The 13,839-nt window shown below is 40.5% G+C and overlaps 1 protein-coding gene across 2 annotated transcripts; it reads left to right on the top strand.

Annotated features, from left to right (window-relative positions):
* Positions 1-365: 365 nt before the first annotated feature.
* Positions 366-12,968, top strand: TMEM168 (transmembrane protein 168). Of its 2 annotated transcripts, none has more exons than XM_081211609.1 (5): positions 366-888; positions 2,785-4,051; positions 4,779-4,921; positions 6,606-6,880; positions 9,498-12,968. In XM_081211609.1, exons 2-5 carry the CDS (start codon positions 2,915-2,917, stop codon positions 10,043-10,045), a joined length of 2,103 nt encoding a protein of 700 aa, XP_081067735.1. In that variant the 5' UTR covers positions 366-888; positions 2,785-2,914; the 3' UTR covers positions 10,046-12,968. The 2 variants fall into 2 exon arrangements, with proteins under 2 accessions (XP_081067735.1, XP_081067736.1); XM_081211610.1 differs by lacking the exon at positions 366-888 and adding an exon at positions 1,483-1,609.
* Positions 12,969-13,839: the final 871 nt, after the last annotated feature.

Raw genomic sequence — 13,839 nt, 5'->3', positions numbered from 1 at the left:
ATAGAATGTGTGTACATGTGATAATACCGTTTTGGTTGGCTGGAACATGCCATAGATTATTTCGTTTGGATTGTGTGAGAGGTGGCCTCTTTTCCACCAGGGTGTGCAGACCAAGTGGCCCAAGGCTCTTGGTGCTCATTCAAGCAATATCCACCCTTGGCTTCAAAATGTCTTGGGCCAGCCTGCCCACCTATATAGCATCTAGATCAGGTTTTCCCAGACTCGGGTCTCCAGCTGCTTCCGGACTACAATTCTCACCATCCCTATACAGCAGGACCAGTGGTCATGGAAGATGGGAACTGTAGTACGAAATCAGCTGGAGACCCCAGTTTGGGAAACCCTTCTCCAGATGAACTGGGGTGTACCTGCCTTAAGAAGCCCTTCTCTTCCTTTGACGGCAACCTTCTGAGCTTTGCAGCACCTCAGCAAGTTGGAAGCCACTCTGCCCATGCCCAGAGGCCAACGACGTCTTACCGAAAGCCCCTTTCTGACCAGGCTGGGGACCGTGCTGGGGGAGCCACTCCGCCCGCTGCCAGCCCAGGACAACGACGCCTCCCTTTGCAGCGGGAGACGCCTGTGAAAAAGCAAACACAGCCAGGGCGTGCCCCCCCCCATGCAATCTTCTCGAGGGCTTGTAAGCGACGTCTGGAAAAGGGGCCCACAGAGGCGAACTCCTCCGTTGGCTGCGGGTGGGAAAGCGACGCCGCTCAGTTCAGAAGCTACTCTGGCGTCCGGGATTCCTTCTCTGACACAGCCTTGCCCGCCCGAACGCCCTCCGGACGCGTCGCCTTTTTGAGCCCTCGCGCTCCCCGTACCCGCGGCAGCCAGGGGAGGAAGCGTCAAAATGGCGGCGGGAGGAGAACTTTTCGGCGTGAGCGGCGGCGGCTGGTGAGTTAAGCTGTGAAGGGGGCAGCCGGGGAGGGGTGGGGGGCACCCGGTTGTAAATGGGGCTCGAGGAGGCGAGGCGGAGTAGGGTGTCATGGGCAAAGACAAGAGGTTTCGGCCTCCCCTCCCTCACACTTTGGTGGGGAGGGGGGCATCCCCTCAGAAGTGAGCGGCGCCTTTGCCAGCCTCGGCTACAAGTGGCGGTTGGGCAGGTGGGGGGGCGGTTCTTCTCTCTCTCTCTCTCCCCCCCCCCCCCGGCCGTTTGCTGAAAGGAAGCCGCTCCTCTTGTCTGTCTGTCTATCTATCCAGTCCGGGCCTTGTGATAGGTTTCTCCCCCCAAGGTCCGCCCCCCGCCCCACAAGCGGTTCCTGAAGTAGCGCAGACTTTTGGAAAGAGGCCTGCAAGGCATGGAAGGGAAAGAAAGTTGGGTGAATAGGGAGGAACTCGCCTTGCTCCTCCGGGGCAGCCAGGGAGCCAATCAGACGCCGCGTAGCCGCGCCCAGGTTGCCCTGCATCCCAGCGCACCTGGCGCGACGTCACTAAAAGAAAAGAAAAAAACCTCAGGAAGGAAGTATTCCCCTCTTCTTTTAAGGTTTGAAACGGAAATTTCAATACAAGCGGCTCTTCTCCAGGTCTTTTAGAACTCAGGAAGCAACAACAGCGAAGCTCCCTCTAGAAAATTTCCAAAAATGGAGCTGTCGAAGTCTTCGGAATTCTTTCTCAGGTTCGGTGTTCAACAAAGAAAGAGGAATTGTTTGGCATGATATCAAAACTCCAAGGCAGGCATAGGCAAACTTCGGCCCTCCGGATGTTTTGGACTACAGTTCCCATCATAGAATCATAGAGTTGGAAGAGACCACAAGGGCCATGGAGTCCAACCCCCTGCCAAGCAGGAAACACCATCAGAACACTCCTGACATATGGTTGTCAAGCCTCTGCTTAAAGACCTCCAAAGACCACTGGTCCTGTTAGCGAGGGGTGATGGGAGTTGTAAGCGAAAACATCTGGAGAACAGACGTTTGCCCCATGCCTGCCAAGGTGTGCACTTTTAACAGTAAAGGGGGAGTTACGCAGATTTACATTATTTACCTTTTTTAAAAAAAATCTGCCGCCCAGTTGAGCTCTTGAGTGATCCATGCATTTAAAAATTCAAAGGCAAACAAAAGGAGGGGAAATCAATATAAATCTCACCACAAAGGTGAGTCTAGCATCTTCATGATACTGCTTTCACTGCATGCTGGAGATGCACCTCTTTGAAGTTAAGATATATTGTATGGTGGAACCACCTCTTTTGCTGAAAGCATATGCTTTCAGCAAAAGAGGTGTTTCCACCATACTGTATACTTAACTTCAAAGAGTTCATTTGGAATGGTTTTACTTATTTTTATTGTGATGGTTTTGTTCATTTTTATAATAAATGTATATTGTATATTGTTGTAACTTGCCCTAGGATCTTATGGTGAAATCTGATAAATAAAACAAACACATAAACCTAATAGCAGGAAGGGGTGTGTGTGTGTGTGTGTGTGTGTGTTGCACTCAACATTAAAATTAGGTGTAAAACATTAAAAGCCCATCAGACTGAAAGAGGCTTCAGTTTCTGGCAAAAGACACGTTGGTTCATTCAGACCAACTAGGCTGTTCAACTTTATATTCCTGTAATGTTTAAAACATGGAATTTTGTATATTCAGAATCTAAAGCAGGTGCCACTTGTGAGCACATATTTTTAAACAAGATTTACATATGATCTGCACTACTGTTAATGTATCATACCAAAATTAGAATATTAAGTATTTGAATGCTGACAATACCTATATAAACATGCCTATTTGCTTTATCTGTAAACTTGTTTAAAATGTGTAACTTGAAGTTAATGTGGTTTTTTCTTTTTCTTTCAGTATGTCAGTAATCCCTGGCAGTTATTGATGAAGCAACGCTACAGGAGGCTGCTTTTGCTTCACGTTTATTGGAGGAAATTCAAACAGTTATTTCCTGTGAACTGGATGCAATCACTACGAGTCAGCTTACATGTGTAGATCATTGCGTTACTGTGTTAGCCACTGTCTCTATGCAGCAATGACAAGACTAGATGAGGCGAACCGAGAAGTGAACATGCACTCATCTGTCCGGTATCTGGGCTATTTAGCCAGAATTAATTTATTGGTTGCAATATGTATGGGTCTTTATGTCAGGTGGGAGCAGACAGCAGATGCATTAATACTTGTAATTTTTATCCTGGGACTTTTTGTTCTTGGAATTGCCAGTATACTTTATTACTATTTTTCAATGGAAGCGGCAAGTTTAAGTCTCTCTAATCTTTGGTTTGGATTTTTACTTGGCCTTCTCTGTTTTCTTGATAATGATTCTTTTAAAAATGATGTGAAAGAAGCGGCAACCAAATATTTGCTGCTGTCTTCCATAATCATAAGAATATTGTTTGCTTTCGTGCAGAGGATATGTGGCTGTATTCATCATCGACCAACTTTGCTGACAACAGTTGAATTTCTTGAGCTGGTTGGATTTGCAATTGCCAGCACAACCATGCTGGTCAAAAAATCCATGAGTATTATCTTGTTGGTGGTGGCTTTGGCAATGCTGATTATTGACTTACGGATGAAGTCTTTCCTGGCAATTCCAAATTTGGTAATCTTTGGAGTCCTTTCCTCTTGGTTATTTTTTCCATCCCTACTCATACCAACGAACCCATTCGCCTTGGGATGCTTTTTCAGCTGTCTCATAACGGATCCTCTTCTTGACATTTACTTCAGTGGACTTTCAGTTACAGAACGTTGGAAACCCTATTTGTATCGTGGTAGAGTATGCCGGAGATTTTCAGTCATTTTTGTTGGCCTTATCGAACTTATTTATTTCATTCTTTCAGCCCTGAAACTAGGCGATTTGGATGTCTGGTATTTTGTGATACCTGGCTTTTCCATTTTTGGAATTTTCTGGATGGTCTGCCACATCATATTTCTTATAACTCTCTGGGGATTTCATACAAAATTAAATGACTGCCACAAAATATATTATACACACAGGACAGAGAACAACAGCCTTGACAGAGTTATGGCATCAAAAGGAATGCGTCATTTTTGTTTAATTTCAGAGCAACTTGTATTTTTTAGCCTTCTTTCAACAGCAGTTTTGGGTACTGTATGTTGGCAGGTATGTTATAATGGTTTTACATCCTCTTCTGTTGCTCTTAGAATGGGGGGATTTTGTATCAAAATTCATGGCATGTAGCAAGTTGCTGCATCTGATGTGTAGTAGAGTCCCTGAACATACCAAACAAGCAACTCAATCAGATGGGTGGCATATAAATAACACAATTACTATTATTATCATCATCATTATTTTGTTCCACAGTGGCTTAGATGAACTGCAAAATGTGGCCAGTTTACAGCAATGGAATGAAGAGACCAGATGATGTTACTTTATGCTCAACATAAAATAAATGACAATTTGTATGATAGTTTGGAAGCTAGTTTTATTTTAAGGGGATACACAAGAGCCCTTCATTTCTCCATATAGAAATTAATTGCACCCTTGGTGGGGGAAGTTAAATATGTTCATTCTTAACTATCCCACAATAAGTTTGCAATGCTACCTTTTTTGCTACCATGAATATTTCATTTTAGAACTGGAAAGATAGCATGTAAGTTTTCTAATAAGCAACAATAAATCAATATATTTTGCTATTTTCAAGGCTGTTTTCATGTTGCCTCATGCAATCCATTATATACTTCCACACAGTAATCTTGTTAGTACTACAGTTTATATACTGAACTATTTACAGTAGGGTTGCTGAGGAAAATTTGTGAATTACAGATTTTTCATTTATATGTGCTAATTGCTATAATATAGCTAATGATTGCATTTGTTTTTATTTTAGAAATCCAATGGAATCTTCATGAGTGTGTTTCTGATTGTCTTGCCACTAGAATCCATGGCTCATGGACTATTTCATGAACTAGGCAACTGTTTGGGAGGAACATGTGTTGGCTATGCAGTTGTGATTCCTACCAATTTCTGCAGGTATTATGCCTTACAAGTCAACAGTTCATGCAGGCATCTTATTAGGTGAAGTTATTAGACCAACTTCAGTCTCTCCCTCACCAACTAAATACAGTGGTACCTCGGGTTACATACACTTCAGGTTACATATGCTTCAGGTTACAGACTCCGCCAACCCAGAAATAGTACCTCGGGTTAAGAACTTTGCTTCAGGATGAGAACAGAAATCGCACGACGGTGGCGCAGTGGGAGGCCCCATTAGCTAAAGTGGTGCTTCAGGTTAAGAACAGTTTCAGGTTAATAACGGACCTCCAGAACGAATTAAGTACGTAACCAGAGGTACCACTGTACTAAATACTAATTTGTTGACTTAAATTTGGATCAACTTCACACACACACACCCGTCTTTTGTCGTAATGGTACTTTGAAAAGTTAAATATTTTGACTTAGCTCCTCAGGTGCCCTCTGTGAAAAGAAGGGATTTAAATCCACTGGAGGGTCCACTGGCAGAAGGAATTTTTTGCAAGTACCCCCATCATGTTCTGGAAGTTCACCCAACCCTCTGGAGCAAATTTTCAGAGTGCATAGGAGCAGATTTCCAGAGGGCATGGGGAAACATAGGGTTCCTCATGCTTGCTGGCAGGAGTATAGTTAGGAGCCAAGCCACTATGTGTGTGGATGTAATGATTTGTCTGCCTTTCCTCCTTAACATTTGTTAATAAGAAAATACACTAAACATTATGAGAACAAAGAGAGGGTTTTTTGTAGGGCAGGGAGAAGAATAAATGGTGTAACGCCCCCAGGCAAATGACGAGGCCATGCTCTGTCCTGGAGACCCTGCTGAGGGACTTCAGTTCTGCATTTGTAGGGGAGACGGAAGGATAAAGCTGCATCCATCTGTGTGCGCTGTGCTGTGCAACCTCATCTTTGTGGAATGGGGGTTGCTGTTGGAGTGAACATGTGGAAGAAGAGGATGGGTAAAGCTCATCATGGTTGTGGAACACAGGGTGGGTGATCACCTCCCAAACTCTGTTTATAAGACCAGTTAAGCTAGTTAAGAATGTATCAGACAGCTAATTAAATTGGTAGGTGGTAATAGAGGATTATTTACCACCTAAACGAGAACTGTTTAAGTAGTACAGATCTTCTCAGTGATTTAGAGACCTGTTTTAAGACACTTGTAACTGAACTTTCTAAATTAAACTAAGTAAGTCCGCACAGTGGTGAAGTGGTTCAAAGCTCAGCTGTGGGTTGTGAACAACGTAACACAGGAGTACAGTGGTGCCCCGCAAAGCGAATGCCTCGCAAGACGGAAAACCCGCTAGACGAAAGGGTTTTCCGTTTTTGAGCTGCTTCGCAAGACGATTTTCCCTATGGGCTTGCTTTGCAAGACGAAAACGTCTTGCGAGTGTTCCAATTTTTTTCCGCTCCCCCCCTTTTTCTAAGCCGCTAATAGCCTTTTAGCTGCTTATCCGCTAAGCCTTTAATAGCCGCTAAGCCTTTAATAGCGCTAAGCCGCTAAGCCGCTAATAGGGTTGCTTCGCAAGACGAAAAAACCGCTAGACGAAGAGACTCACGGAACAGATTAATTTCGTCTTGCGAGGCACCACTGTAACTTCCATTATTGCAACATAAGAACTACCTTCATTAATGACAAAAGCTAATTTCTCCCTTTTTCTTCTTCTCTCCCCTCTTTTTCTTCTAGTCCTGATGGCCAAGCAACACTGCTTCCACCTGAGCATGTACAAGAGCTAAATTTGAGATCCACTGGTATGCTTAATGCCATCCAAAGGTTCTTTGCATATCATATGATAGAGACTTACGGCTGTGATTATTCAACAAGTGGAATTTCTTTTGACAGCCTTCATTCTAAGTTAAAATCTTTTCTTGAACTTCGGACCCCTGATGGACCCAGACATGATACCTATGTGTTATATTACAGTGGCCATTCTCACAGCACTGGAGAATGGGCGCTTGCAGGTATTCTACGTTTGAAGCTTTTCATAATTCTGATTTCTTTGTCTTTAAGAATATTTAAGTTTTAAGGTTAGATAACCTGATATTTATGAAATTAATAATCCATTTGAATCATAAATGCTATGAGTAGGTCAAAGGGAGAGGGAGTAGAAAAGGGTTTTAAAATCTCATTTGTGCATTTGATTTATAAAGTGTTAGAAATTTTCATATGCAATCTTAACTAATTATTACACCTTTTCAAAAGTTGCCGTGGAAGGTGCATATTCATTCAAAACACCACAATATTTTGAATTTTGCCCTTATTAGTTTCTTCGAAGAGTTTCCAGACTACAAAACCAGCACAAACAGCTTGGAGTGAGATGTTATTTGCTCTTCTTTCATGTTGTATTATTTCTGGGTTTTCCCCAATTTTATACTATTCCACCTTTGCAGATGCATTAATGGAAATGGGACTGCAGTAGTATAACTGAAGAATCTAAGCTAGTGTCTGTTATACAATAGTCAAAACTGGAAATTGCAAAGGAGTGCAAGATTATTGCCTCAATTTCAGTTAGTTGTAGCTGACTAAAAGCACTCCATGCTGCTGCTGTTATCTGAAGAGGCTTAACACAAAGTTGGGAGCAGTTATAAACAAAATGTCAAGAGAAAGTGGTAACGGAGGAACAGGAAGAAGTTCCTTGACAGTCATATGCGAAGCTTCTATTTAGGCACTTCAGAAAATTTGCATTAAAGAAAATATGGCATAATCAGAAGGAGGAAAGGGGCACTAGTGACAGATTGATTTTGATCAGTTTACTTAGCTCTCACAGTGAAAACCATAGCATACAGCCTATCCCTGCTTTTTGAATACAACCAGAATTCAGAACTGAAGTGTGGCTGATATTGTGTGCCACTTTTATCAGTCCTTAATATCCTGTGCTAGGTAGAACATGCAGTCATTAATGGCATGTATCCTGCAGGAGAGGGGAGGTAAGAGAATTTCAGCTCATGCCCAGTTCTTTGGATTCAAGACAGTGTATCGAGTCTCCTACCTCTGGAGAAGATTTAAAAAAAATGGTGAGAATGAAAATCTAAACATCCAGTTAGTATTCAAATATGAACAGGATCCTCTGAGGAATAACTGTGTAGCAGAGCAGCATAGACTTAGGACTCTAATGACATCTTTAAGGAAAGTTTACTGTATTGGGCTTGTCTAATGATGTTATTTCATTGTTGGAGGCTTGGTAGTTTAACAGTGGTGTGTAAAATAAACTGCTAAGTAGTCATAAATAAACCATGAGCAGCAAAACAGCTTGGAAAGTTGAGTTCACTGACTGAACGCAGTGTCAAGGTTTGGGCAGTAAAGCTTTGTCTGTATTACTGGAACTGCCTGCTTAACTGCCACCTCTTCAAATGTGCATGTATTCTGCTTAGAATTACAGCATTTGTATGGAGCAAATAGAGAAAGCAGGAAGTAGCTATATTGTGTTAAGAGAAGTATGTGGACAGTTTGTTTTATTTAAAGATTCTGATCACAGCACGTGATTTTAGGGGGGGGGGAAATATGTGCTTTTCAAGTAGTGTTTCCTTAATTAGGCCCAGAAACTCTACTGAATATAATCAGCAGTGTTCTTTCTGGATTTTGAAACTATTATTGGAGGGACCCCAGAACATCTCTATTTTAGCAATATTACTCGATAGCATTCAGTCAGTTCCCGAAATGCACAAACAAAGGGAGATTTGCCATTTATTTTGTTCATTACAAATGAATTACTGGAATCCTTTTTTTAAAAAAATAATAATTTTTATTACATATTTTCTTGGTTTACAAAAGTACATGCATTGTTTCTTAAACAATGTGGTAGCACTTTGTGAATTAATTAAATAAGAAAATTATACTGGAAGCTGACCATTTTTCTAGACTAGCGCAACCGAGGAGTTCAGAGTTTTGTTTTGTTTTTCTTCTTTTATCACCGTTCCTAAAAGAACTGATGAAAGCCCTAGGGCAACATCTCTCCTAATTAAAAGTCAGCTGCTCCCACGAGTGGCACTTCTGCTACTTAAGAGTTAGGGTGGCTGCTCCAGTTACTTCTGGTTATATATCATGCTGCTGCTTTTAGGATCAAAATGGAAATTCCTAGCAAGAGCATGGAAACCTGGTCATGCCGAAGGCATCTTGCTCATTTTAGATGCATGGACTTTTAGTGAAGGGTCACAGTTTTTAGACATTTGCAAGGAATTAAAAAGCTAAGCAGAAGTGAGTTTTTAAGTGGTTCCTGAATGCCTTTACTAAGTTAGTGCCAAAAGCATGAATTTCTCAGCTATGATCAGAATTAACCATAGGTGCAAGGATTGGAGGGATATTTTCAGTTTCTGGGCCCAAACAGGTAATTATTATTTTAATTATTATTTTTGTCACAGTTGATAGCTTGGGTCCTCTATTCACTAGCATTCACAGCTTCAATCCAGTGTGCACAGCACCCTTTTCGTATGCAATCAGTCTAGAAATTGATCTGAATAGGAGAACATTGTGGAAATGTGTTCCGCAAGTATTTTACATCCTAACCTGCTGTGTTAGAAGCTAAGCTGCCATGTGAATGTTTCATTTTCAGTAACAATTATATTTCTGGTTTCCCCACAGGTGGTGATGCATTACGGCTCAACACACTTATAGAATGGTGGCGAGAAAAGAATGGCTCTTTTTGTTCGCGGCTTATTATACTGTTGGACTGTGAGAACTCTCAGCCGTGGGTTAAAGAAGTAAGAAAAGTCAGCGACCAGTATGTTGCAGTTCAAGGAGCAGAACTGGCCAAAGTGGTAGACACAGAAGAGACAGACCTCCCGCACCTTGGTGATTTTACTAGAGAATGGGTTGAATACAACTGTAATCCTGACAACGACATCAGCTGGTTTGAAAAAGGGCGTACTGTGAAAGCCATGTATGGCGTGTCAAAGCGGTGGAGTGACTACACATTGCACTTGCCAAGTGAAAGTGATGTTGCCAAACACTGGATGATATATTTCCCACGCATCACTTACCCACTGATTCATCTGGCAAACTGGTTCTGTGGTCTTAATATCTTTTGGGTTTGCAAAGCTTGCTTTAGGTGTTTGAAAAGATTTAAGATGAATTGGTTTCTTCCCACAGTTTTGGACACAGGACAAGGCTTCAAACTCGTCAGATCTTAATTTAAGAACCAAAGATGATAAGAACTGGGAACTCATAGAAAATATGACTGATTTTTATTTTTAACAGTTTACTGTTTGAAGAAACTTTGCTACTTTTGTAGCTGTATTCCCTTTGCTCATTGTCCTGAGCAACTAAAGTATTTGCAAAGGGTTTAGAAACCTCATTAGAAAACAAAAAGCAGCAAAAATGTTAATTGTTACTGAGCTGAATCTGAATTCCATGAAAGTTATGAAACATGACCATGTCCTTGAGAGACTGGTTTGTCTGCACACTTGCACAAATTGATTTAAATTGGCACAGTTTCCATGCTTTTTACTGTTAAATTCCTGATGTGTTCTCAGCACACCACTTGGCTGAGTAATTATGATCATACGTTGCTTTGATAAATTCCAGGCTTCCAGAAATAACAATGAACTGAAATTAAAACAAAGCAAATAACTATGTCAGGAAGCTAGTAGCAGTCCAAGAATGCTTAAGTGAATGTAAGTTTGATAGCCTTTTTTATTGGAATTCCATGTACTTAGAACAGCAACCTTACAAGATGCATATATGGAAACAACTTTCATTGATGTCAGCAGTATTCTTCGATGGCAAGGCATGAGGTTGAACCCAAATCTTAGCCATCCATAAGCAGAAAGACTCCTTCCATCAGTGGAAGGCTTTTGATCCAGTTCAGAAGCTGTTCTCTCCAATAGATCATGGTATTACAGATTTAGAACTCCTTCCAATGCTCTGGCACAGGTTTTTTGAGGATGCAAAGGGCTACAGGAAAAGGAAGCTCAGCAAAAATATTCCCCACTTTCTACCAGTGGAACACCCCCTGTAGAACTCCACTTCTGCAGTAACAAAATCTGGATCCAAGCCATCATGTTTCATCTTGGATATCATAGTTAATATCTTCATCAGAGTTTGTAATGGCCTCACTTAAAAATGATACAAAGATAGGCAGGGCCTTGAATTCACTATTGTTGAATTCAACAAAGTTGGCTTGGTATCAGACCAGCTTTGTTGTCTTCGCTTATATTAATCAGGTGGTAACGATCTCCTGAAATATATTTCTCTCCTCAGACTGAAGCACATTATCTTTCTTTATGTAAGGGAACACAAAAGGCTGTTTGTGGAAAAGAATATATGTTCTTGCCTCTTTGAGGCTTCAAAATCTGGCCTTAATCATTTTAAATTGCAAAACTGGAAGGGGTTGAAAAAGGTGCTCATATGAGAGAGATGATATGAGTACTGTAACTGCCTTTTGAATATTTCCAGCTGTTGGATTTTGGCTCATTCTATTCATTTAAATAAAAGCTATCATCCACAAATAATTTTATCACTTCGCTAGAACTGCCAGATCTTAAAACTAAAATCCCTGTAAACTAGTATCACACCCCCACACGTTTACTTTCCATGTGGAAGTTCAAGTGTCAGGTTTCTCTGTCATCTATCAAATTATATCAAAACTCTGCTTCATGAAAGAACACATACTGAGACACACGGTGCCTTGAAAGCACATTTGAAACACATGTTCCACTTCAAAGAATTATAGGCTGCCATAGTTTAGTTCTCACAGAGTTACAATTTCAAGCAACCATTAACAAACTACAGTGCCTAGAATCTTTGAGGGGGGAAATGTGCTTCAAATGTGCTTTAAAGGTATAGCGTATATGCAGCCCAAGGCAAGGATGGTAGTGGGTATGTATAAACGTGACTACACATCCAAATTCTTACATTAACTTTTTTAAGGGAAAGTTATATTATTTTTAGCTACCTGTCAAGCACTGCAAAACAAGTATTCACTATTTAATGCATTAAGAGCAATTCACATATCCAGGCAATTTGCCATAGAACATTTGCTGAAAACAGCCATTTAATAATATTTCTGCACTAAACAACCCTTTCTCTCACATAGATCATGGTATTACAGATTCCTGAATTTATTGGTAGCAATTTCTTCTCTTGCATAGCCTATCCCAATGGCAGTAATAACCTGCAGATACCTGTGTTCCTAAACTAGATGTTTGCACAGAGAGATAAAGAAGAGATGCTGGTGAGATCAACTGTAGGTTTGTCCAGCACAAATAGTAACAAATATCAGGGCCCCCTTCTCCCACGACTATTATTCTGGGATGGAAGTATGATCAAAAGTCAGGGAGTGCTGTTTATTCCAAAATGAAATGAAACATATGCACAGTTAACTGAGGGATGTCAGAATTTGAGGCAAAGGAAGACATTGAACAAGTTGAATGACTTGTCACCAATATGTGACATTTATTAGACATGTAAGCAGGCCCAGATGAATTCAAGGAGAATATTCCTACCCTGACAAAGTGTTACTGGGTTTCTATTTTCAAGTGCAGGTTCAGCTGAAATGTCATATTTGATTCCAGATTAATAGTTTCCAACAACCTACATCACATTATGCTGAATGGAGTGAACAAACTAGAAAGTAAATGATTTACTGACACCCAACATTTTGTGTGATTCTTTTGATATTGTTTGAGAATGACATGGTTCTGCGCAGAGATTAGCTTGGCCCTTTACATTTCATTTTGCTTCCTTTTTATACTTCACATATCCTAGAACGTGTAAATGTTCATGTCTCCAAATAGTTTTCATCTAATTGAAAAGCAGATAAATGATCTTGGCAAAAGGAGGAAGCCATTTCCTTTCTCATACAATTGCACTTTCATCTGTTCTAATTTCTTTAGCAGTGCTTTGAAACTTTCTCAACATTGAAAATGAAACATTTCTGTTGGATACATTGTGCTTCCTTTGGATTAATCTCACTAACATTGAGCATTGAGCTAAGCCAGAGTGTTAAAGGAGTTTATTGGCAGCAAATGGATAACATTACTCTTATTTTTTTCCCATTGTTACCACTCAGTTTTTTTTATTGAATTTGTTCTATAAAGGGATCGTTTAAATATATGTGGCTTTTTTGTATGCTTCTTTTAAAATTTTGATTTCTCAAGTTCTACATTCAGTTACCTTTTCAGGTATTCAGTTTCATGGTCTTTTTGTTTGTTTTATTATTTGTTATATTCAAAATAAAAACCACAATAAGATTGACTGAAAGTAACATTCATGAATGACCTTACCTTTATTTTCTACCTGGGAATGAGACAGCTAGAAAAAAGGCTGGTTTGCACTTACTGCTAAAACCGTGGTTTTGCATTATGTGCACGACTGATCTGCTAGCTAGGGATGATGGGATTTGTAATCCAAAAACAGCTGGAGACCCAAGTTTAGGAAACCCTGCCTAGCTCATGGACTTTGCTAGCATTTAGTTTCACTTTCAATGAATCCTTGTTTGTAAACTGGTTTAAAATAAGCACCGGCTAATTAAACAAGCTAGCTTTGTTTGAAGTTGGTTTGCTTAGAAACTGACCAGAGTTAAGTTTTAAATCACACAATCCCTGGTTTGTATATGACAAACCAGGATCCTTTGAAAATGAAACTAAATCCTAGTACACAGGAGGGGGGAACCTCATGTGAATCTCATTTCAGCAGGTGCAGGTGAAAATGTTGATATACCACCCTTCATGATTAAATTCCACGGCAGCTTACAAAAATGTCAAAATACTATATTCAAATCATAAATGTGGAAATCCACAATAGAAAAAGTATCAAATCAGTGTATCACTAAAACCAAGGTATTAAGATCAGCAGAAGCATACTTAAATCATTAAGTATTTAACAGATGCCAAAACAGGTTGCTGCCTCTCATACCTGATCTTTAGTGCGTTAGGCGCTCAGCTCTTCAGATGTCACACCTTAAGATCTACTGTTCTTTCATATT

This window comes from Podarcis bocagei (genome assembly GCF_964188305.1).
Source record: "Podarcis bocagei genome assembly, chromosome: 10".
NCBI classification, from domain to species: domain Eukaryota; kingdom Metazoa; phylum Chordata; class Lepidosauria; order Squamata; family Lacertidae; genus Podarcis; species Podarcis bocagei.
Note: the sequence above shows the minus strand (reverse complement) of the source record. Positions and strands in the feature narration are given on the sequence as shown.

Excerpts from the sequence above, each read along its gene's own strand:
- TMEM168 (XM_081211609.1), top strand. The coding sequence starts at position 2,915 with ATGTGTAGATCATTGCGTTACTGTGTTAGCCACTGTCTCTATGCAGCA. Across the intron at positions 4,922-6,605 it reads ATTCCTACCAATTTCTGCAG|TCCTGATGGCCAAGCAACAC; the intron begins GTATTATGCCTT and ends TTTTTCTTCTAG. Across the intron at positions 6,881-9,497 it reads TGGAGAATGGGCGCTTGCAG|GTGGTGATGCATTACGGCTC; the intron begins GTATTCTACGTT and ends GTTTCCCCACAG.